The sequence below is a fragment of the Phalangium opilio genome, unplaced genomic scaffold (assembly GCF_054372755.1).
Source record: "Phalangium opilio isolate 3A_F unplaced genomic scaffold, DU_Popi_V2 ptg000209l_1, whole genome shotgun sequence".
NCBI lineage: Eukaryota > Metazoa > Arthropoda > Arachnida > Opiliones > Phalangiidae > Phalangium > Phalangium opilio.
The window spans coordinates 18,875,106-18,900,460 of NW_028324217.1; the positions used below are offsets into that span (position 1 = coordinate 18,875,106).

General features: G+C 37.4%; 4 protein-coding genes across 5 annotated transcripts; all 4 read left to right on the plus strand.

Moving 5' to 3' along the window:
- Window positions 1–1,268: 1,268 nt before the first annotated feature.
- LOC149621058 (uncharacterized) lies at window positions 1,269–3,706 on the plus strand. Its single transcript, XM_089855901.1, has 2 exons — window positions 1,269–3,395; window positions 3,460–3,706. The coding sequence occupies exons 1-2, from the start codon at window positions 3,137–3,139 to the stop codon at window positions 3,603–3,605; spliced, it is 405 nt and encodes a 134-aa protein (XP_089712027.1). The 5' UTR covers window positions 1,269–3,136; the 3' UTR covers window positions 3,606–3,706.
- A 1,819-nt stretch (window positions 3,707–5,525) lies between these two features.
- LOC149621059 (uncharacterized) lies at window positions 5,526–7,791 on the plus strand. 2 transcript variants are annotated; one of them, XM_089855882.1, is made up of 4 exons: window positions 5,526–5,633; window positions 5,738–6,009; window positions 6,121–6,204; window positions 6,265–7,791. In XM_089855882.1, the coding sequence occupies exons 2-4, from the start codon at window positions 5,950–5,952 to the stop codon at window positions 7,171–7,173; spliced, it is 1,053 nt and encodes a 350-aa protein (XP_089712008.1). In that variant the 5' UTR covers window positions 5,526–5,633; window positions 5,738–5,949; the 3' UTR covers window positions 7,174–7,791. The 2 variants fall into 2 exon arrangements, with proteins under 2 accessions (XP_089712008.1, XP_089712009.1); XM_089855883.1 differs by lacking the exon at window positions 5,526–5,633 and having other exon boundaries at window positions 5,692–6,009.
- A 5,194-nt stretch (window positions 7,792–12,985) lies between these two features.
- Window positions 12,986–14,964, plus strand: LOC149621060 (uncharacterized). The gene has a single exon (XM_089854686.1). It carries the CDS (start codon window positions 13,348–13,350, stop codon window positions 14,962–14,964), a length of 1,617 nt encoding a protein of 538 aa, XP_089710812.1. The 5' UTR covers window positions 12,986–13,347.
- Window positions 14,965–20,908: 5,944 nt separating this feature from the next.
- On the plus strand, window positions 20,909–23,463 carry LOC149621061 (uncharacterized). The gene is made up of 2 exons (XM_089854687.1): window positions 20,909–22,067; window positions 23,456–23,463. The coding sequence occupies exons 1-2, from the start codon at window positions 20,909–20,911 to the stop codon at window positions 23,461–23,463; spliced, it is 1,167 nt and encodes a 388-aa protein (XP_089710813.1).
- The last annotated feature ends 1,892 nt before the right edge of the window (window positions 23,464–25,355 follow it).

Genomic DNA, 25,355 nt, shown 5'->3' on the forward strand with positions numbered 1-25,355 from the left:
GTAGTCAGCCTGACTAGTGAGCCCCCTATCCCAATTTTTTTTAGTAGTCACTGACTAGTGAGACTTATGGTTTACGAACATTTGGGACATTTTTTTACTAGTCAAGTTGACTAGTGAACCCCCAGATTTCGATTTATTTTAGTAGTCAAGGCATCTTTTTTAGTAGTCAAATGCCTTGACTAGTGCCTTGAGTGTAACTGCCATGGCAAAACCTAACCTGACTTATTAGGCCTAATGTAACATTGTACAGTTTTCAGTTTTTTGGGCCATTTAACTTAAGGCCAAATGAGCCAGTGAAGTTTTATTATCTTCTCGTATTTAAAGGAGAAGGTCGGATAACATAACATTAAACCTTAAAAGAACGGCCTTTTTCTAAGTATAAAAGGAAAGATATTAAAAAAAAATTAATATCTATTATTATTGTGTTATTTTGGAATTCATTTTATTTTTTTCACCGTTTGTAATTTACTCTTTGCATGGATGAAGGATGCGCGTGAAAAATATTCGACGCTCTACAGGATGTGCAACTGAACTCCCTATAGTAAAAAGTAGACAAGTCGATACTAGCGCCGCCTGGCTACCAGTGCTGGAAACCCTCGCGGGAAAAATAAAAAATACTGGGCATAAGAAAAAACCACTTTTGCTTCTAGCAGACGACGCTAAGGAAAAAAACGACGGTAGCGAGTGTTTTTTTCTCGTGTCCAGTATTTTTTTTATTTTTCACGCGAGGGTTTCCAGCACTGGCAGCCAGGCGGCGCTAGTATCGACTTGTCTACTTTTTTAGCATAGGGAGTTGCACATCCTGTTGAGCGTTCAATGTTTTTCACGCGCATCCTTCATCCATGCTCTTTGATTCTGATTTCACGAGAACCGCAAGTCATTTCATGCATATGAAGACAGACCCCTTAATTTGCAGTTAGGATTAGGCACCCGAAATAGTGACAGTCTTTTTTCATTTAACTCAAGATTTAGAAATATTTGGCAAGTATAAAATGAACCAATTTGATACATTTTCACATAATTGGTATTTAACTATTAAATTTTGACTTTGTGTAAAATAATGTATCTACAGTACAACCCAAACCTTTTCTTGATTCATTTTTGAAGGAAAAGGTCGGAAAACATCATTTTACCTTAATACAAAAGAAAAATATAATAAAAAAAGATCTCTTATTACAAAATAATTTGCATTTAATTAATCATAAAAACTAGGACTACTACGCCGTTATTGGTTTAGTATAGAGGGCTGCAAATTGAAAAAAGTCATTCCCAAAGCCTGCCAACTCCAATGGAAAAATTTTCACAAACGCCACTGCCACCCTAACGCCATTGTTATATTTTCAACTCCTGCCTAACGCCACACTAAAGTTTATTTCATTTTTGAATCCCTGCCAAAGCCAATTGTGAAGTTTCACACGAATTCCAATCCCTGCCAAAGCCGATTGATAAATTCAATAATATTTCCAATCCCTGCCGAAGCCAATGTGAAATTTGACAATTTTTTCAATCCCTGCCAAAGCCAATGAGAAATCCGACAAGTTTTCTAATAATCCCTGCCAAAGCCAATGAGATATGAGACAAGTTTTCTAATCCTTGACCAAACTAATGAGATATCCGACAAGTTTTCCCATCTCTGCCAAAGCCAATGAGAGCTTAAACAAACTTTCTTACTCCAAACACAAAAGCATTTAACCTACCCAATTTTCATTTATATTTACCCCAACGTTTCCCAGCCGGCCGTGTGGTATATTATGAACTTATATATTATGAAGGTTTTCCAAAGTTATCCCACTGCATTTTTTAAATTATTTTTATTATAAACTCGAACATTGTTTATAATTGTAGTTTTCCTTTTTACGTTTTATCTAAGGCGACGGAAAAATTTATGACTCTCTAACTTAAAAAGAACAAATAGTTTTAGTTTCGTTTTCTCTCGCACAGCAATGAATTTGATTTTTTTGCGGAAGGACGGCTGTACCAGCCGCGACCGTCATGTGCCGTCTGTGTGGGGTTGAACTTAATGCATCCCGCTTGCGCCAAAACAACCGCGTGGGAAATTCAAAGAAGAAAAATTTACTAATATCACTAATGCCACCCAACTCCGGTTGAATAAAATAAGGCTGGCTCTCAATGCCACCAACTCCATTTGGATACTATAAATGCCAACGCCAGCCAAAGCCACCTGAATCCAACAATAATCCAGTCCCGGCCGACTCCCGTATAAGTTTTCAAAATATTTCCACTCCCGTCCGACTCCGTTCCATTTCAGAGATAATATTCCCAAAGCCACCCAAAGCCAAATTATTTATTTTACCCAACTCCAACTCCGACCAAAAATGAGGGAGTCCCTTGGCTTTCTATGGCGTTGGAGTTTTCCCAAAGCCTTTGCAGTCCTCTAATCTGGTTGAATAATTATGCATTTCCGTTTGTTTAGTAAAGAAGTCGTTTATAAAGGCAGGAGTTTTCCCTTTACTGATCTGATACATTATTTTCAGAAGATTATTCTTATAGAGTTCTGTTAGTGATAACCAACCCAGTTCGTTGCGAGATTCTGATGCGGAGGAACGGTTTTTCTTTTTTGCCGTAAAGCGAGAGCCATTATTCTGCACAACTTGTAGCTGGTTTAATTTGGTCAGATTTGCTTAGCTATAGAAAATGTCTCCATATGTCATATTTTTTATTTATTTATTTAGGTTGTTGAATACATGTAAGCCTTATAGGCTTTTGTTGTATTTTTTTTTTCGTTTAGGAACAATAGTATCGAATTTAGTAAAAGAGTAACAAATTGTAAGATGAAATAATATAATGAGATCGGCGTATACATGGCAAATGTAGTATAGATGGGTTTACATTAAAGAATAAAAAATGGGGGAATTAAAAAAAGATTTTTTATTAAAGTTGGGGTCGAGCGTTTCATATAATTATTAATGGTGGGAGAGGGGTAGAAATGTTTTGTAAATTTTATTAAGATTAGGATTGTGACTTATTAAGATTAGGATTGTGACTTCGACATTCCAAAGTGGAGGGATAATTCTGTGCGAAATTTAGCTTTATTAGTGAATGTCACGATTGATTCTGGTAGGGCATTCCAATCAGTGATGACTGTATTAGCATAAGTTAATACTTTATAATTAAAATGGGTGTGAAACATTGCATATTCCCTAAGTGCAACAGTGATAGTCGCTATTCCAATAAGCCTCATATGCTAGGAGTTTGGTTTGTACCCTTTCCCAAATATAAAACTAAACAGAAGTATTGCATTCAATGGGTAAACTGGCTGTCAAAGCTTAAGAAAGGATTTACGGTGGACGACGTAACAGCAAATACGTATCTGTGTTCTAAACACATAAAAGATGAATTTTTTGAAAGTCAACTATGGCTTAAAAGGACAGATCGTAAGTGTTATCCATAATACTTAGTGGAACATATTTTTAACATCTGATTTAAAATATATTTAAGACCCTACTGTTGAGCCAACTGCAATCAACATATTCCGACAAAATATCAAACCAGTGTCAATTTTAAGGCAGAAAACTCAAGACAAACCAGCTGTTCTTTTGGAACCAAATATTACCCCTTACAAAAATCTTCTTAAGAACTCTTAAGAAAATTCCTTGGGAAATTTCTATGGAAATCCTTAAGGCGTTCTTTAGGAAATTGGGGAATATTGGCCTCTTTTTCTTTGGAAACTACTTTGGAAATATCTTTGGAATTTTCTTTTGAAATGTCTTTGGAATTTTCTTTTGAAATGTCTTTGGAATTTTCTTTTGAAATGTCTTTGGAATTTTCTTTTGAAATGTCTTTGGAATTTACTTGTGAAATGTCTTTGGAATTTACTTGGGAAATATCTTTGGAATTTTCTTGGGAATTGTCTTTGGAATTTTCGTGGGAAATATCGAAGGAATTTTCTTGGGAAATATATAGAGAAGTGGTAAATTAATTTAGCCACTTGAAACGAGCATAGTTCTTACATGCAGAACCATATCCCAATACAGAAAGTGTAGTTCTTATATGCTGAACTACACCCCTTATAGCGAGTTAAGTTTTCGCATGCAGTGTGAAATTGCTTTTAAAGTCAGACATTTTATCGACTTAAAACATCCGTAAACGGCAGAAAGTTTTAACCTTGTGCAATTGTATGGGGTACTAAGTGGGTTTTGGAGGCTTCAACGGCCAAGCAGTAGATACAGACGTTGTTGTTAAATTTAATAATGTATATTCACTGAAAGTTTTTTGAGTATCAGGAACGCGTTTAAGCTAGTTTTCTCTACAATGTTTTTAAAAAAATATTTATTTTGGACTCTAATTACGCTCGAAATAAAGATAAAACATGCCATAAGATAATTAAGCAAGAATTCCGACTGACAGCTTATACTCCCTGTAAATCTAAACATAACGATTTTAATAACTCTTATTTTACTTTTAATCTATTTTATCCTTTACATAAACACCTCACGGATTATTAGAGGCAAAAAAATAAATAAATAAAAAATAGGTAAATATGACATTCCATTTCAGCGCTTGCTGAGCCTTAGCTACGGGACAAGCCTTCGTGAAACGTTTTTATTTTTTTTTTTTAACCATAAAGTTAATTTCTATCTAGGAAAACTTTAGCTAAACAATTTGGGTAAAATATTTTGAGATAATTATATGTAAAGCATAATTGCAATATATCTAGCCTTTTGAAATTCATCTCTAAAATTCGTAACTAATTTCGTTGGAAAATAAACCTTCTTTGGAAATTTTTCTCTTGAATAATAAACGAATTTCGTTGGAAAATAAACCCTAGACTTTCTTTGGAAATTGATCTCAAGAATTCCTAAAGAATTTCGTTGGAAAATATTCCCTAGACGTTCTTGGGAAATTTATCTCAAGAATTCCTAAAGAATTTCGTTGTAAAATAATCCCTAGACGTTCTTTGGAAATTTATCTCAAGAATTTCTAAAGAATTTCTTTAGAAAATAATTCCAAAACATTCTTTGGAAATTTATCTCTAGAATTCCTAAAGAATTTCTTTAGAAAATAATCCCCAGACCTTAGGAAATTTATCTCTAGAATTCCTAAAGAATTTCTTTAGAAAATAATCCCAAGAAGTTCTTTGGAAATTTATCTCTAGAATGCCTAAAGAATTTCTTTAGAAAATAGTCCGAAGACATTCTTTGGAAATTTATCTCTAGAATTCCTAAAGAATTTCTTTAGAAAATAATCCCTCGACATTCTTTGGAAATTTATCTCTAGAATTCCTAATGAATTTCTTTAGAAAATAATCCCACGACATTCTTTGGAAATTTATCTTTAGAATTCCTAATGAATTTCTTTAGAAAATAATCCCTAGACCTTCTTAAGAAATTTATCTCTAGAATCCCTAAAGAATTTCTTTAGAAAATAATCCCAAGACATTCTTTCGAAATTTGTCTCAAGAATTCTTTAGGAAATTCCAAGGAAGTCTTTGGAAATAGTTTCTTTAGAAAATTATCCCAAGGGCTCCGTAGGGTTCCAAAGAAATTCCTTTAGAACTCTTAAGAAGATTTTTGTAAGGGACTCCACAGGAGGATTTAGTTAAACATGAGATGATACAAATTGAATGTTCCAATTCTGGCGATATACTACATCATGAACCACAAACAGTTCCTGTATGTCATTATAAATATCTCTTGTTGAGTATTTAATAACATTGATTTCATATATTTATGATGTTCAATCTTCATCAACTCCATCATTAATTCTGGAACCACAGGAGGATTTAGTTAAACATGAGATGATCCAAATGGAACGTTCCAATTGTGGCGATATACTACATCATGAACCACAAACAGTTCCTGTATGTCATTATAAAACTCTCTTGTTGAGTATTTAATAACATTGATTTCATATATTTATGATGTTCAATCTTCATCAACTCCATCATTAATTCTCGAACCACAGGAGGATTTAGTTAAACATGAGAGGATGCAAATGGAATGTTCCAATTGTGGCGATGTACTACATCATGAACCACAAACAGTTCCTGTATGTCATTATAAATCTCTCTTGTTGAGTATTTAATAACATTGATTTAATATTTCATATATTTATCATGTTCAATATTCATCAACTCCATCATTAATTCTGGAACCACAGGAGGATTTAGTTAAACATGAGAGGATGCAAATGGAATGTTCCAATTGTGGCGATATACTACATCATGGACCAAAAACAGTTCCTGTATGTCGTTATAAATATCACTTGTTGAATATTTAATGAAATTGATCTAATATTTCATAGATTTATGATGTTCAATCTTCATTAACTCCATCATTAGTTCTGGATCATAACTATTACGGAGCTCAAAAGACTTCACACCAAGTTAACACCTCTAATCAAATGATGATCATCTCAAGCCCTATTGAGTCATTCGTTTATGAAGAGACAGTTCATAATACAACTGTTATCAAGAGCATGTTTAAATTCTACGAGTTCCCAAAGGACTGGTCTGTCGCTTATGACGCTAGAGGTTTAAAACTGTCGAAGATTAATTACGAATTAGGATATGTGCTAGCTTTAATAACTGTAGGCCTTGACTTCAGTTTTACCCTACGAATATTGAATCACACTATAAAAGAACACGCCCTGTTACTGGAGTTACCCGCAAAATTAACCTGCCCAGAAGATTTGACCAATTTACTGCAAAAATTGGATAAGATTAAAATATGCTCGGGAAATCACGAACAAACGTATAAAGATATTTTCGAGCGAAAAGCTGTTCCTAATGGTGTAAGGTGTTGGGCGACTAATACAATACGACACGTTTCATGCTGCCTTCTTTCTCAAATGAAAAGGTGTGGTAACTGCGTTAAGCTTCGTGGTTACTTTCGCTGCGTGATATTTCAGAAGAAAAAAGGAAAACGTAGAATATCATCGTTTAAAACTTTAAGCCACGATGAAATTCTTCGTGAATTGATAAAGACCAAAACGTACATGACCATGTTAAAGCGAAAACTTAGTAGACGAGAGAAACAAATTAGTAAATTGACTATTAAGAATGAACGGAGTACTGGTGAAAACTGGAGTGTTTATCTGATGTTCTGCAAAAACATTTTAATCAAACTACAAGAAACCTTGACTTTCCGAAACTCTCTTTTGCAAACCCCACTTAAAACGAACCAATTAGTAAGCAAGAAAAGCCGGCGGTGAGACCCATAGGTACCACAGAGCCCCCAGAGGTCCTATAATACCTATAAAATCCTATAAAAGTGTCCTATAAAATCCTATATTTTTTCCAAAAGTCCTATATTTTTAAATATTTCATTCATTTCAACCCACCGAACAAGTAAACCTGAACTTTTGCGACTTAATCCATAGCATTTTAGTATAAATTTCAAACGTTTACTTTGGATGTAAGTGCTTAAAACTTTTAATTTAGCTGCTGTTGCGAGATTGAAGGTAAAATTGGGGTAGTTACTGTTTAGGTTAGCAACTTAGCATTTATCTCTTACTGTATTAACTGACCGATATTTGTTTCTATTTCTGAAATAGCTAGAATTGAACTGTTTGATAATCGGTCACAATTATTGAATTAACTGTTTGATAATTTCTTTCAATTATTGTATTAACAGTTTGACAATTTTTTTGTACTTATTGTACTATTTCCAAGCCGAATAAAAAAACAAGTGACGTAAAAATTTCCGTATCAAAGAACCTCGTGCCTCACAACCCATACCACAGAACCTTCTGTCTCACAAAACCATACTATCCAACCCATTGCCCAACCCTCAGTCTTACAAAACCCATACTACCCAGCCTTCTGTCTCACAAACCCATACTACCCAACCCTCTGTCTTACAAACATGGGCGAATAATACGCCCATGTTACAAACCAGTACTACCAAACCTTTTGTGTCATCAAAGGGAAATGTAAAAAATATTCTATATGATGCCGTCATAAATTTAGGCGCGACAGAATGTAAACGAAAATTTATAGGCTTGCATTGCAAATGCTATGGGAGGGTTCATATCGATGATCAGACCAAGCTTACTTCGACTGAACATCGCTGGACTGCCGACGGAAAAAATCTGTATACCGAATCAGTCTGGGAAATAAGGATCTTTTTAAACTAGTCTTTTGGACCAGTAACCCCCTAGTGTCTGAAATAAAAAACTGGTCCCAGCCTTTGTTCTCTTATAGATTTGCAATTAATAAACTGTTCCCGAGGACCAGCAACCCCCACTTCTTGAATTAAAAAAAAACTAGTCCAAGCAATTAATAAACTGGTTTTGGACCAGAGGAAGCGTGCTATTCCCCAGACATTACCGAGGGTGAAACTGCGTGTACAATAAGATACAAAGAAGGCTCCGTTGATTTCCCCCAATATCTCCAACTAGCTGATGGCACCTAATCTGAAAAAGAGTAGGTTTCAAGAAAAATTATGAGAAGTTGATTTTATTTCGTGTACAAATAGTGAAATGACATAAATGCTGTTGTTTGTTTCTCAAATCTCATCTTTAAAAAATACATAAAAAGTTTTTTAAGGGTGTTTTTATCTTTAAAACGTCTAACACAGCTGCAAAACCTTTTAAAACAATATTTCATGTTTTATCAAAAATAAAAAGCAGCGCCGCGCTAATTAGCAAATTATTTCATCTTCCCTATATGGCAAATTGTCAAAAACTCATTTTTACTACTTTTATTACATTATAGCACAACCTCTAATTAAAATTATAAAAATGAGAATTATAAATTTTTTTAAAAGTTAATTTAAACTCAACAAACCTGCGTTTGTATCAAAATCCTTTTCAAATTATATTTACAATAATATACGAAACATTCTTGAGAAACTTGACTAATATTGACGTTTGAATTGAAGGACACGGCTGTTTTTTCGCCTTACTCAAATAGGTAGTATACTGTATAAGGGTTTCGAATAGCAGATATGGATAAGAACAGCGCAATTGCGTGAACCTTTGGTGGAAGCATAGCCCCCTGGATCACGCGACTCGCGGACGCAGGCTGCTCGCGCTATAGAAGCCCGCCCAAAGAATTATTTTAATATGTTAAAGCGCGTATCGGGGATTTTGCTCGAAAAATCAAAGCCGTCAGCTTTTAACATGGTCGTCTATGGGAGGAACACCGTTTTTTGGCCCTAATTTGGCAAATAATGGCTCAAATCTCTTGAAATTTTAATCGGATGTGTAAAATAAGGTTTGTAATTTTTGTGCAAAATTTCAAAAGATTATATCGTGTAGTTTTTTTGTAAAAAAATTAAAACTTAGCCGAATATCAAAGCCGTCAGCTTTTAACATCGCCGTCTATGGGGGACCAGGTTTTTTGCCCCTAATTTTGAAAATACTGACTCAAATTTCTTGAAATTTTAATGAGAGGTGTACCGAGCAAAGTTTTAAAGCTCTAAAACCAATAGTTTCGTGCCGAAACCTTACCGGGAAATTTAAAATGAATAAAGGTTGTGCTCATGTACAAACAAAGCTTTATTGAATTTCAGGGGAAAAACTATTGGTTTTAGAGCTTTGAAACTTTGCTCGGTCATTAATATAACTTCAGTACACCTCTCATTAAAATTTCAAGGGATTTTAGCCAGTATTTTCAAAATTAGGGGCAAAAAACCTGGTCCCCCATAGACGGCGATGTTAAAAGCTGACGGCTTTGATTTTCGGCCAAGTTTTAATTTTTTTTTACAAAAAAACTACTAAATATAATCTTTTGAAATTTTGCACAAAAATCACAAACCTTATTTTACACATCCGATTAAAATTTCAAGAGATTTGAGCCATTATTTGCCAAATTAGGGCCAAAAAAGGGTGTTCCTCCCATAGACGACCATGTTAATAGCTGACGGCTTTGATTTTCGGCTTAAAATGCTTGATACGCGGTTTTGGGCCCATTGGGCGGGCTTCTATAGCGCGAGCAGCCTGCGTCCGCAAGTCGCGTGATCCAGGGGGCTATGGTGGAAGCCAGGGTTTCGAATAGCAGCTATGGATAAGAACAGCGCAATTGCGTGAACCTTTGGTGGAAGCCCCCCCTTAGGGAGGCCGGACGTTTCTCGAAACCCTGGCCGATCGCTGCGTATGTCTTAACCATAAGGATGATGATGGTGTACAGACTGGTGTCCATGTGGGATGGACAAAATCAAAGACCAGAAGATGGTGGTGTTAGAAGCCAGGTGTACAGACTGGTGTCCATGTGGGATGGACAATGACCAGAAGATGGTGGTGTTAGAAGCCAGTGTGTACAGACTGGTGTCCATGTGGGATGGTCAAAAACAAAGACCAGAAGATAGTGGTGTTAGAAGCCAGGCGTACAGACTGGTGTCCATGTGGGATGGACAAAAACAAAGACCAGAAGATGGTGGTGTTAGAAGCCAGGTGTGCAGACTGGTGTCCATGTGGGATGGACAATGACCAGAAGATGGTGGTGATTAGAAGCCAGTGTGTACAGACTGGTGACCATGTGGGATGGACAATGACCAGAAGATGGTGGTGATTAGAAGTCAGTGTGTACAGACTGGTGTCCATGTGGGATGGTCAAAAACAAAGACCAGAAGATGGTGGTGTTAGAAGCCAGGTGTACAGACTGGTGTCCATGTGGGATGGACAATGACCAGAAGATGGTGGTGATTAGAAGCCAGTGTGTACAGACTGGTGTCCATGTGGGATGGACAATGACCAGAAGATGGTGGTGATTAGAAGCCAGTGTGTACAGACTGGTGTCCATGTGGGATGGACAATGACCAGAAGATGGTGGTGATTAAAAGCCAGTGTGTACAGACTGGTGTCCATGTGGGATGGGCAAAGAGCAGAGGCTCAGGCTGGTGGTGTTAGACAGGCAATGGAGTGGAATACAATTTTCGAAATTTCCGGAAAATGCGGTCCGGAAACTGTGAACACGTTTGCTCCGATTTGCAAACTGCAAACGCGGTCACGTGTGGTGTAACAACAGACACACACACACAGACAGACACGTCGAAATTAGAACCCCTCCGTGACATACGTCACTCGGAGAGGTAAAAACTAAGGGTGGCACTGGACATTTTGACCAATAAATTTTTCTCAGCTGTTGATAATTTGAATATGAAGATGGTACACTTTTATTGCACACTCCAGTCAAATGTCTTATAAATTTTCCAGTCAAACAGGGGTGTCACTGGACTCATGTCCAAACGCGCCGAGCGAGGCGCCGCGTTCGCTATCTGGCGGATTTTAGAAGAACAAATTGGCGGGAAAATGACCGAGTCTTTAAATGAAGCCATAGGCTTGTTGTGTAGTTAGTTGTAGGAATTATAACTGAAATTTCCCAGAAAGGGTGAAATTTTACCCGTTTTCGAAATTCTAGAATTCATTGCGTGAAAATAAATGAATGGATTAACGCGCTTAAAGAGAAAAAGTAACTTTTTAGACCATCTTATCTAATCCCAACACCCAAATTCCCAAATTAAATGTACAGGTACAGTACAGTTAACCTCAAAAATGTGTCTGTCTGGAATAACTTGCTAGTTAATTTAATTAACTTACAATATAAACATATTTAATTCGAACACTTACAGAGTCATAAACTTGCTTAGTTACAGAAGTTTGCCTTGTACACTCTCCAGTGACTACGGTATTTCGTTTGGTTTACAAGTATCTCTTTACGTTAAAAATATGTTCATGTTTTATTAGATTTTAGACTATTCAAAGAGTAGACTCCCTAAAATAATTTAGTAAACCTTCTAATGCTAAAAATCCGACGTATTTTACAATTGTAGCGCTCCCCATCTTAAAATTGCCAATCTACCATTCGCGAATTTCCCGCGAAGAGTTTTCAATTCTATTCGCTAGAGGCGCTGCTTGTCACTTTACCTCTCAATCCTCAGGCCTCGGGCCCTCGGCGCGTACGAGGACCACTAAGAAAATTCACCTTATTTCCAACCCTGCTTCTATATCGCGTGCAGACAAAAGCGTGATCGAGTCAGCCGTGTTCTGAGTATCGAAGTTGTCTGCTATGATTTTCGGTATAATAATGGAATCCGTATTGGCGCCCTTTGTTGGTAAATGGTAATTTTAGCGTGAGACTTTTGGGTATGATTATAGTTTGTGGGTAATCAGCCATAACTGACGTAAATCGCCGAGTATTAAGTGGAAACTATTTTTACAGTATATATCAGACCTCGGGGACTTCCGGAAAATATGTCTAAAAAAAAAAAAAAAAAAATTTTTTTTTTTGGTTATAACATTTGGGGGTGACGAGCTAGGGCTTGAGAAGCATTAGAACTCCATAGGGAGGCGATAAACAACAAAATTTTGGAAAAGGTGAAATATTATTTGGGAAGTAAATGAAGATAAACAACAAAATTTTGGAAAAGGTGTAATATTATTTGGGAAGTAAATGAAGATAAACAACAAAATTTTGGAAAAGGTGTAATATTATTTGGGAAGTAAATGAAGATAAACAACAAAATTTTGGAAAAGGTGTAATATTATTTGGGAAGTAGATGAAGATACACAACAAAATTTTGGAAAAGGTGTAATATTATTTGGGAAGTAGATGAAGATAAACAACAAAATTTTGGAAAAGGTGTAATATTATTTGGGAAGTAGATGAAGATACACAACAAAATTTTGGAAAAGGTGTAATATTATTTGGGAAGTAGATGAAGATAAAAACAAAATTTTGGAAAAGGTGTAATATTATTTGGGAAGTAGATGAAGATAAACAACAAAATTTTGGAAAAGGTGTAATATTATTTGGGAAGTAGATGAAGATAAAAACAAAATTTTGGAAAAGGTGTAATATTATTTGGGAAGTAAATGAAGATAAACAACAACATTTTGGAAAAGACATATTTTCCGGAAGTCCCCGAGGTCTAATATATACTGTAAAAATAGTTTCCATTTGATACTCGGCGTTTTACGTCAGTTATGGCTGATTACCCACAAACTATAATCTTACCGACTTTTGAGCCATATGGGCACGTAACTAATAAAGTTAAGACAATTTATTAAAGTACAAATTAACTTTAATCAAACAGCCATTTAGTCTTCGCCCGCGGTTCGTTTTCAAATAACATTCATATCACAGTTGACTTCATCATTGAGTGAACGTGAATGAAATCAAAGTTAGTGCGATTTCACAAGTTCAGTAAGTAAAATCTTTTTTCATTAAGACAGACAAAAAGGTGCTATAGTGTTTTAAAAGGAAACTACTTCTTACATGAATGAATTCAGTCTCAAGAGCAACGATGAAATATATCAGTATAGCTGTTCTTCAAGCCTATTGAAACCGTGACGTTGTAAGCTGTTACCGAGGAGAGACTAATTTCTTGGATACCAGCTTCATAAAAATATAAGAACATAAAGTAGTTACGATCATTTATTGGAATGTTTCGTCCAATTAAATTCGTAAAAACTGAGAAGCCGGACTCGGATGAGGTGGAAAATTCGGAAACGCCTTCAAACGTTTTAGTGAAATGGCCAATCATCATTAAGAACGATGATGACGATCTTACCACTTGTACAGAAGCAGTTCCAGTTCATCCCCCAGCGGAAAACACTGACAATATGGAAGAAGTTACGGAGAATCAGGAACAAAGAATGTTATCCCCATTAATGAATGGAAGTCAAACACACAATGCTAAAAAGCCTTTTAAATGTGATGTCTGCGGCTTGTCGTTTCATATTAATAAACTTTTAACAAAGCATAAGGTTAAACACTCATCTGATCGTCCGTTTCAATGTGAACTGTGTCAGAAGGCCTTCAAAGGGAAGAAAAATTTGACAGTACATCAACTCACGCACTCGTCCGAACGCCCATTTAAATGTGAAGTGTGTCATAAGGCCTTCAAAGGCAAAAGTGACTTGGCACATCATAAACTCATACACTTGCCCGAACGTCCATTTAAATGTGAAGTGTGTCATATGGCATTCAAACAAAATTTTCAGTTGACATCGCATAAAGCCAAACACTCGTCCGAACGCCCATTTAAATGTCAAGTGTGTCAGATGACCTTCAAATCGAAAAATAATTTGACAGTTCATCAACTCAGACACTCGTTCGAACGCCCATTTAAATGTGAAGTGTGTCAGATGGCCTTCAAAGACAAAAAAGGCTTGGCACAACATAAACTCAGACACTCGTCTGAACGTCGATTTAAATGTGAGGTGTGTCAGATGACCTTCATAGGCAAAGGGGACTTGGCATCGCATAAAGTCAAACACTCGTCCGAACGTCCATTTAAATGTCAATTGTGTCAGATGACCTTCAAATGGAAATCTGCTTTGACAGGACATCAACTCACGCACATGTCCAAATATGACCTTGACTTGAAACTCCACAAATGTTCTGAATGCGATAAAACCTTTAAAAGATTGGGGGATCTAAAAACTCATAAGGTTCTTCATTCTTCGGAGCGACCGTTTAAATGCGAAAAGTGTGATAAATCTTTCAAAAAGAGATCGGGACTAAATTGGCACGAGGCTACACACTTGGAGGATAAACCATTCAATTGCCAACAGTGCGAGCGTTCATACCAAAATAAGTATTTGTTAAACAAACACAAGAGAGGAGTTCATATGACAACTAAATCATTTCAATGCGACTTATGTGAGGCTAAATTTAAAAACAAAACCAGTTTAAATCGTCAAAAGATTTATGTTCACCAGAACGATAGGCCCTTTTCTTGCGAACAGTGTGGCAAATCCTTCAAAACCCATAACACGTTAAAGAAACACTTAAAAATTGTGCATACTAATGAGAGACCGTTCAAATGTACGGAATGCGGTTCGGCCTTCAAATGTGACAAATATTTGAAGAAACATAAATTGGTACACTTACGTGCTAAATCCTTCAAGTGTCCTAAATGTCATCTGTGTTTCTCTTCCGAAACGTCCCGTCGTGCACACGAGGAATCTAATCATTTGTATGACAAATATTTCGAAACTTCCCGAAGATATGAAAACTATTCAAGCACTGATGTGAAACCTGTCATTTACGTGTGATTCATTTGCAAAACCGCGTTTGCAAATGAATACGATTTGTTTCAACATAAAGGTACGAGATGTTCCCTCCAAAACTTCAAACTGCGAGCTTGCCATGTTGCATTGGAAAGGTTATCTCCGAAGCATCTTGCCGAATATGGTGTTTTTTCTTATCCACGATTGAGAATCCAGATCGAAGACTTCGTCATTAAAAAGGAACCTGAATAAACACAAGCTGTGTTATTATAAAACCTGAAAACAATACAATTTATGAGCTCATATAATATGATATTCAGTCTACTTTAAGAATTTAAGGGTAATGCTTTTGTAAACCTTTCATTGCAACAAAATAAAAATACTTTTCACATTATGAGACTGTAGTATTTAAGCGGCTTGGAAGATAGCAAAATTCTTAACGTAAAACTGGTTTTATTAGGGTTTTTTTCTAAGTTATAAACCCCTCGATGTTTAACATGATAGGGTAGCATTATTAGAACATGTTGAATGTCGTCTTGACATAAATGGTATTGATAAGAAACAGGTAGTTGGAAAAATGTGATTAACAATATCATTCTTGGTTTGCTTTCAATAAATGTAGCTGATAATACCAAAAGCCTATTATATTGTTTATAGCTGTGCCTCGAAAGGATATTTGCTACATAAAATGGTAGTTGGGGGTCTTATGTCGATGAATTGCACGTAAAAAAGCGTCTTCTAATGGCGGATTTGTCGGAAGACTTAAATCATATTCTATCGCGATTTCTGTCTATTCCTGCAACCCGACTCGAACCTGCAGTAATGATATCACAATAAGGTATGGCTTTATTCTTTTCTTATTTGGAGGAGAACCCTTTAGTTTTTACACCCATACGTTTTCGATATAGAATTATGATTTAGTGTAAAAACAATGTAGGCCTTAGTATACCGGTGAGGGGGATATATTTTTCTTTGTCTGCGAGGCCACGTGAATCACACGTCGCCAACGGCCAACTTACTCATTTCCGTTATTTCTATTAGTCATTGTTCTACTTCTACTACTACAATTCGGATAAAAATTATTAGATCCATTGATACGATCCGGAGGAAGGCGAGGGTCTTTCTTCTGTTGCATTCGGGGGTGACGTTCTTCCGGGGGTTTGTGCTCTGGGGCTTGGTGGAGAGATGATTTCTTTAGGTTGAGTGTTCTCGTCTCCCAGGCGAAGTCCCTCAGGGATGACTTCGACTGGCGCAACTGGCTCTTCTCTCGGAGAACTTGACTCTTCATTTTCTTCCAGTGGAACTTCTGGAGTCTGGTAAAGTTTCAATTGCGACATGTTGATGGGACCTGTTTTCTGTCCAGAAATCATGTCTTCAAGGATGTAAACTAGAGGACTTATTTTTCTCTATGATCTTAAATGGTCCAGTCCATTTCGGGCAAAGTTTTGCCATTCTGCCAAGGTTGGCATTTGATAGGGGATGTGGCTCCTGTTGTATAACTGGAAGCTGATGAAGTACTTGTTGGGCGTAGCGGTTAGCGCTTTCGCCTCGCAGTAATAGGATCCCGGGTTCGATCCCGGACTGTGGCACCGGGTGAAAAATCTGGGAAGAAATCCTTCTGCGTTGAGTTTGCAAGTTCTCTCCCCGCTTGTTAAAGGAGTTTTCCTCCGCGGTCTAACCCGGTTTCTCCTTTCCATCAAAACTTGCAGAGGTTAACGGTAATAGTTAGTATAGGGCGCTGTCGGTTAGCTGTGGCATAGGGGCTAGCCACCAACCCTCTATGCATTGTAAAGGCGTTAGGTAAGTGGCAATAAGTCGCAAGATGACTTGGTCCAAGGACCTGATGTACAGGTTGTTCTCTTACAGCGATATTTTGTTGGACAAGAGGATTGGGTTTATCTTGGGATGAGATGGGTTTATCTAAGTTAAAAGTTTGTTCTATTTTTAGGCACGCATCATGCAAATCTGAGATTGTATACATTGGGAATAACATAAGTAATCCTTTAACCTCCGGCCTTAAATTTCGTTTAATCATAAAGAGTAGTTCATTGTCCGGTATTGGAGGATGTAAGTTCTGATTAACCCTAACGAAATAGCCGAAAAACTCATACACGGATTCATCTTGTTTTTGTCGCCTATTATTTAAATCGATCCTAACTTTTGCCTCTTCATCCTCAATTTTGTAATGACGTTTTAGTCTCCCTTTAAACTCGGCCTGAACCGTTGCAACCTGCTCTTCCAAAAGAAAGCTTACGCCTTCCTCTATTCATTGCACACCATTATAATGAGCGCAAACAGTAATTAACATTAAAAAACTAATTATATATAGCAGTGCCAAAGGCTTTGCCGGGACTCGCTGTGATGATGATACACGCAGCGGCACAAGGCGTTCGTTACAAAAAAGCCTATCTCGTAGGCATTGTATAAGCTAAATATAAATATAGCTTCAAACATCGGTAGTTTCACCGGTGATCAAAGAATCGCATTTTTAAAAATACAAACCGCACTTAACCAAACCAAACCTAACCTAAAATAACGTGTAAATTATGTAAAATTAAAATAATTTGCACGGAATGAATTTTGTTAAAATTAAAAAAAGGCGTAAGCTTTCTTTTGGTATATGATTTATTAAATTTAGCCTAGTCTTTTTGATCTTGAGAGTGCGCAGGGACGGCAATGTATAAACCCCCTTGTATGTCCCGATATTGAGGGTTTCCTCCCCTCTTTTCTTACGTCGAAAAGGTCTAATAGACCTTTGCTTGTAACACGTACCGCAGCGCCATCAATCCTGATATAGATTTAATACGTGTACTTTGGCTCGGTGACCGAACACTCACAAAAGCATGCTAGAGGCTGGGAGAGTGGGAGAAGCCAATAAATTACATTGTAGATAGACGGCGCTGGAGAAGTAACCGGCTGCCTAAGTGAACGGTGAACCACGAAGCTTCCAAGTTATTCTACAATATTTATTAAATATTGAAAATGCCACTAAAATCATTGACAAATCACTATATGATGCAGGAAAAATTCAAACAATTTAAATTTTTATCGAACGCGTGAAATATTATTTCGCAGTGCATTCAGTTCGTTATTTCTGTTCTTGTTACAGAACCAACCAGTAAATGATCTCATTGGTTAGGTACGAAATTTTTCAAAAACGCGGGATAATGGGATTGGCGTTGTGTTAATGAAAAGGGATGAAAGTTAATATAAGTATGTAAATTAAAGTTTTCGTTACATTTTGAAGGGATGGGCTATTATGAGTCGAACTGAAGTAAAGGCAACTAGTTGTTCTCTATTCCTGCTTCTAAAATTACGTGGATCCCTGAAAGAATCTTAAACTATTTTTAAAAAAAAATCACAATTATACAGTTTGAGTGAAAAAGATATTGATATTTAATGGTCGTAAATTAACATGTTATTAATTATTTTAATTTTAATTTATTTATTTAATTAATATGCTATTAATAGTAGTAAATCTCTTCAGAAATGGCAGTGATTACTTTGTTTGGATGGCATAAAAGGGATCATTCCGTTATTGCTCCCTATTTTTAAAGAGGGAAGAGATTTTTTCCAAATTGATCGAAATACCAAACAAAGCCAGTTGATTTGCCATTACTTTCGGTTACATGGAGGATTTCTCACGATTGAATTTTTATTTATATTCACCATGTAACGAAAAGTAAGGTTGATCCTTTCTTTTGAATGATCGGGACCTGCCGCTCTTGGTACACAGTGTTGCCAAGTTTGCTGACATTACCCTCTCATCAAAAGAAAGGAACCATGAGTCAAATCAACTGACTTTGTTGGGTATTTCGATGAATTTGGCTTCATCTGAAATTCTCTCGTCCCTCCAAAAGATAAGGAGGCAATAACGGAATGAATTCCTTCTTCATCATCCGCGTGCCATCCAACCGAATCCCTGCCATTTCTGTAGAGATTTACTACTGCGGCATTAAATTGAACTCCAGTTTTTTTTTTAAACCAATTTTTTCCAAAAGAAAATTGTCTTCGGCCAATTTCTCGCGCTCAAATGGGTAATATCCTCGTAAGAATATTGGGAATACTCAGAATTTGAGCAGATGTAAAATACCTTTCTGGGCAATTTTACATCATCATAAAAGTTTTCAAGTTCCTTTTTCATTTCATCGAAATTTAAGTCTGGGATGAAGTTTGCCTCATACTCCACGACCGCTCCATGCTCTTCATGCCCCCCTTGACCTTTTGCGACTTCAGCACCAGCCCCCCTTGACCTTTCGCGACTTCAGCACCAGCCCCCCCTTGTTCTTCTGCCACTTCAGCACCATTCCCCCCTTGTCCTTCCGCCACGTAATCAACCACCCCTTGTCCTTCCGCCACACCAGCACCTTCCGCTTGACCTTCTGCTTCTGCACCACCTTCCCCCCCTTGAGCTACCACCTGGAACTTCACGTCGGGCCTTATTCTTATATTGGTACAAGGACTCTTTCACGTCATCGTACCCAATTGAAGCGTTGGGCTACCTTGGTAATAATAAATGGTTTTTAGGTAAAATCAGAAGCATATAATACTTCTCTTCGATAGAAGTGTACCACAAAGCGGGGTAAGTGTAACGTCGTTCTTTCCAACATCAGAGCATTTGGAGCAAGGTTACTAAACCAAATCACATACGCGATAAATAGTTCCCTCATCATTACTCTATTACGCTTAATTATTTGCCAAGGCACGCTTGTGAATTTTTGTCCCATATCAAGATGAGGTTTCTGGGTTAATTGCTGAGGATTTAGTACCAAACAGTTATAGAATTGACCCCACGGTGCGATGCCCATCTATAGTTTGATGAGCCTGGAAAGAATGACGTTACATAACTAAAGTATTAAGAGGATACAGAGTGTCATCGTTCTTCTATATTCCCCTTCTGGTAAAATACATCGCTCAAGCCAAATTAAGGTGGTGCGTTTAAAACTTTTTAGATTCTTAGACAGAAATTTTTCTCGACATTTCCTTAATGTACATTGAACCATAAGTAACATAATATTGTTATTATGTTACTTATGATTGAACGTTCATATTGTAATTTTTGTTATTAAAATAGTAACCCCGCAATGTAGTCTTGTTGGTAGCTGTGGGAGCAACCCAAAGAGATGTGCCAATAATTTAAAACAAGCCAACACCTGTCCTTAACTAAATCTATATTGTAATAGTTTACCTTCCACTGGTAATTTCTTCAGCTTCGGAAGCTTTTCCGGCTCTTCTAACCGGAAAAGCTACCGAAGTGAGTGACATTAGCTTCGCATTTTCGAGCTCCACTACATCTGGCCCGTGATTGTGATTTTTTCTCACGACTAAAATCCCGTCATTGACGGTTGCTGTTGCGCGGCAAACTTGACCCTCATGTCCATTCGCATCTGGAAGTGCATCTCTCCTGACTCCTGAGTCTCCTCCAACATCTTAAATTCAACCGATTCAATTTACCACCTCTCGAACCTTTGTTTTTGATGTATCCAATCCATAGTCGTCGGAAACATACACGAGGTCGATGGACCCGGATCTCTTGCTTCAAGGAGAGGAGAGCAAAGGCTGGGACCACTCTCTCCGGAGACCAGTTTATTATTTCGGACGCTAGGGGGGTGTTGTGTATTGACCGCAAGGCGGCGCCCCAAGAGGAAAATCACGTGATAGAGTGATGTAGAGAGACAGAGCGAATGGGGAGACTATGCTACATAGACGTTTTTCTAAGTCGTGAAATAATCATTCTCAATACCTTTTGTTTGTAACTCAATCAGTATTAAAGTATGTTCGTTAATTAAGTACCTGTGACTTTTACTAAACACGAAACATAACATTGGCGACGGAGTCTTTCTTTCCTTCGCGGGTCCGTTTTTTTTCCGTCTCACGCTGCCGCTCGCGAGCCGAGGCTTAGCCCTTCCTACGCCGTTCTCGTTTTCCGGTGGGCCCCTCTTGTGGTTACTGTTCTGACGGTACGTGTTACTTCGAGTTGCGCAATACAATGGCAACTTTTGGCCATATAGAAGAATTTCGCCCCGATGCCTCCGTGTCTTGGCCTGAATACCAGGAACGTTTGGACTTATATTTCTCCGCGAATACCATTACTGATGCTGCCAGGAAACGGGACATATTTTTATCGGTTTGTGGGCCTGCCCTATATTCAATAATTCGCTCTCTCAGTTCGCCGAACCTTCCGAGTGCCGTGTCCTACACCGCCTTAATCGCTACGGTCTTCGGTCATTTTGCTCCTGTCACTAGCGAGATCCTTTCTCGTTTGAAGTTTCTCAAACGGGATCAGCTCCCTAATGAGACTGTGGCCACATTTATCGCTGACCTTCGTCGTCTATCGGAACATTGTAATTTCGGCACACACTTGGACTCGATGCTCCGTGATCGCTTGGTTTGCGGCCTCCGCGATGACGCGATTCAACGACGCCTTTTGGCTGATGCTACGCTCACCTTAACCACTGCTACTGCTCAGGCTTTAGCGGGGGAAGCCGCTACGCACAATACCCTGGAAATTCGCGGACTTCAACATCAAGCAAGTAACACGAATTATTTCAAACCTAACGAGTCAAATTCTTCCCGAAAGAAACAAGCACCCACTCGAAAGTTCACTTGTTATCGATGTGGCGATAATCACGAGGCTGACAATTGTAGATTCAAATCGGTAACTTGCGACTACTGTAGGAAAACGGGTCATATCGCTAAAGTATGCCACAGTAAAGCTCATGATATGAAGAAACCGAAGCCTAAACATAACCGCAAGTTGCATAACGTTGAAGCTACTCCAACTACCCCTGAAGTCACTGGTTTTACTTCCATTACTTCCCATGCGCCTGAATATGATACACCTAGCTGTTTTCATAATATATACAGTCTATCATCTTATGAAGACCCGCCACCGTACGATCTCACATTCAAACTAAATGGCTTAGCTCATTGTATGGAAGTCGATAGTGGCTCAATGCACTCGATTATCAGCTCTGCCACTTGTGTAAAGCTTTGGCCTGTCACACCACCTGCCTTATTACCTGTAAGCGATCAGCTGCTGCGCACTTGGACTCTTGAGAAGCTGGAAATTATAGGCTATGCTGACGTTTCAGTATCCTATAAGTCGGTGGAAGCTCAGTTACCTCTGGTTGTCATACAAGGCAAAGGTAAATCTCTCATCGGCAGAAGTTGGTTCAAACGCCTGGGAATATCTGTTATCCAGGACCCACAACTTAACCGACTTGAGATGGTCTCTACCGAGTCAATCCTAAAAAAGTACGACCACTTATTCCACAACAAGCTGGGTACCTTCAAGGGGCCACCTATTTCCATAAAAGTGGAAAAGAGGTGTCCGCCACGGTTTCTAAAGGCCCGCCCAGTGCCCTTCGCGTTGCGAGATCGAATTTCGGATAAACTGGATGAGATGACAAAAAAGGGTATCCTAGCCCCTGTTTCATATTCCGACTGGGCTACACCAATAGTTCCCGTAATTCAGGCCCGTAGCCAGAAGAGTTACACAGAGGGGGCAGTATTTTTCTGTGAGGGGGCATGGCAAATGGAATTTTTTTTATAGAAAAACATAAATATCAAAGTTGTAAAACAATAACTATTTCCGCAGGTATTTCATTATTGACACTCATTTAACATTTGAAAATCAAATTTTTTTTGAAAAGTTTAAAAAAAAATAAATTGTTAATAAACAATTCTAAATATAAATTTTTAGTCAGATCTTTTTCGTAGGCCAGCAAAGTTAAGTTTCACTTTCTTTCATGTGACATAGCTCGTGAAAATACGCGAGTAGGGCAGGTAAAGCTTGCCTCGCAACTTCGCAAGTCGCTGTTGAGGCTCCAAATGTTTGTCTGTATGTACCCCGACATTATAATATTTTGGTCCTGGATGACAAAACCAGCGACATATATATACATAAAGCTAAAAATACCAGTGTATCAGGGAGACATTTAAAAAGTAAAGTTAAACCATACAAGTGAATCAGGCATATATATCTTAAGGATATATCAAGTAAAAAATCCAAGTGTATGAGGGATATACACAGGTAAAGCTAATAAAGTCTAAAATATGTTAATATACATTCTAAATAGTTTTAATATTTGAGTACCAAAATGAAAATATTCATTACAGTGGCAAATTTAATTTGATAAGGGGGCATTGCAAAATTTTGAGGGGGCATTTAGGGGAAAACCGAAATCTCATTTGAGGGGGCGGGATATATTTTTGAGGGGGCATTGCCCCCTGGTGCCCCCCGTGGCTACGGGCCTGACCAGCTAGCAACTAGACACTTAAATATAACATATCTAACTCCTTAAGAGGCCAAAATTTCGAAACTTTTGAAGAAGAGACAGTGCCAACTGAGCTAGTATTCGTTATGAAAAGGTTTATCAACGGAATGAAATAGCTAAGATTATGCGTCTTTCGCAGGATTAGAACAAAAGACCTTTTTGCACCGATGTGTATGCAAAACTCGCATAACAAAAGGTGTAAATGTGTATAATACCGAAATGAGATTGATTGGGTTAATTTTGGGTTAATTTCACAGTACAATGATAATTTTAGCTACTTTCTAATATAGCGATTGACTGTAGTACCTTGAAAAAAGGACACAATTGATTGTGAAAGGTTTCTAAATAAAGGAAGCTAAACCCAGAGCAATTTGGTCCTATATGGACAAAGAATTCTAGTGCTCCAAAATAAAATTATAATGGTTTCGATACGATTTGGTACAAATATTAGGCTAGTTATTCTAAAAAGGTCACTGTCCGTCTAACGAGGGATTTAGGCTTTGAAGCACTTAATTTTTGAAAATGTTAACGCATTCGTATCATGGGGACGATAGAGTCAAGGGATTTCTCTTATCATTAATTAATAAAAACGGCAAACAACAACGTTTCGTCTTCTAACGTTTATTTGTAAACCCTAATTAAATTAATCAAAAATGTCTTGATTAGAATCAAGACCTAAAAAGTATCGATAAGACTGAGGGTATCACTTGTCTGAAGGATCAGATATTAATTTTTCTTTTTAATTGAAACTTAAATGCATGCTTAAGAAAAAACCACGTTCCATTACCGTTTTCCGTTGAAATAAATTATTTTACTGGTAATCAATTTCAAAAATTTACTTATCTCGGCTTTTCGACCACAATCCCATTCCCCGAAAACATTTTATCATTACATTAATTACTTTTGGGAGAGTACGTGTATGGTTTTGCGTTTTAAAAGGTTCCTAAAGACGTTACATCCCCATTCGTGACCGGCACTCTTCGCAGTGGAACATTTTAATTATTCTAAAACCAATGGCGCCAAATTCAATAGGGACAGTAATATTTTTACTTTTTTTAGTCGCGGTTTTGCAAAATGATGTAATATCGAGTGTACTTTAGTGAACCGTCGTATTGTTCTTTCTCATAGTTCAGGGCATGATCAGTGTTACGGCCCAATTTTTCTCTCTAGTTTCTAACAATTTTATTAGAGACTATTTGATATGGCGCGGCACAACGTTGTATACATTTGTAAATTCTAAGTAGCACAAAAGGAAAAAGAAGCCATTTTTTTATATTTTGGTTTGAAATAAATAAACTCATCATAGTAGTTATAACGAACAGAAAGTCAACACTGTTAAAAATAAAGGTATTTTGAAGGTACTATAAAATACCTCCGCGACCTTTTTAGTACCCATGAACGTATTTTATTAGGTGTCTCACAGTGCGGGTATTAAATGATTTCGAAAAAGGTATTTTGGAAATATAAGGTATATAATGAAACCTTTTAGAGTTTCTGCGCTTCTGCTGGTATGTTATCGTACCCTGGAAGTAGAAAAGGACTTAATAGACTCCTTTAGAGGGAGTTTTTAGTTCCGGCATGCTGATTATAATTAACACTACTAAAGTAAAATACATGATATAATACTTCAAGCCCAAATTCTCTAACACTAACTGTTTACTTCACCAGTAGCACTAGTAATGACAGCGTAGAAGAAATCTCTGTAGGAATATTATTAATAACCATAAAGAATAGGTTCGGTAGGGTAGAATAGGGTAGTGGTTTTCTACCCGAGATTTCAATTTCAATCTCAAGTTTCCTAGCTAGTGGTTTTACTTAAATATATAATTACATATAATTAACATTAATTATTTTCTTTGACAGCTATGTACACTAGCATACGTTACATCATTTAAAGGCAATACAATTATGATATAAGGCTTACATAGTTAATATAAAGGTTTGAATCCGAGCTTACGCCTTCAGTCGCCATTCAGAAAATATCCATGTATATGTGACCCTGAATTACCTTTACACTATAACAGTATCACACCTTCCTTAACAAGGGGAAGCTAAATATAGTATCGGGAAATGTAGAGTGGTTTATCCCTTGCTTACTATGCGAACTCTCACGACCCCGCAAGCCTATGGCGCAGACACTTAAAGGCGAGATGGAAG

Bases quoted from the DNA above. Each gene is read 5' to 3' on its own strand.
- LOC149621058 (XM_089855901.1), top strand. From the start codon at position 3,137: ATGGGTGTGAAACATTGCATATTCCCTAAGTGCAACAGTGATAGTCGC. The intron at 3,396-3,459 runs GTAAGTGTTATC...AATATATTTAAG, and splicing joins ATGGCTTAAAAGGACAGATC to ACCCTACTGTTGAGCCAACT.
- LOC149621059 (XM_089855882.1), top strand. From the start codon at position 5,950: ATGCAAATGGAATGTTCCAATTGTGGCGATGTACTACATCATGAACCA. The intron at 6,010-6,120 runs GTATGTCATTAT...CTGGAACCACAG, and splicing joins ATGAACCACAAACAGTTCCT to GAGGATTTAGTTAAACATGA. The intron at 6,205-6,264 runs GTATGTCGTTAT...AATATTTCATAG, and splicing joins ATGGACCAAAAACAGTTCCT to ATTTATGATGTTCAATCTTC.
- LOC149621060 (XM_089854686.1), top strand. From the start codon at position 13,348: ATGTTTCGTCCAATTAAATTCGTAAAAACTGAGAAGCCGGACTCGGAT.
- LOC149621061 (XM_089854687.1), top strand. From the start codon at position 20,909: ATGGCAACTTTTGGCCATATAGAAGAATTTCGCCCCGATGCCTCCGTG.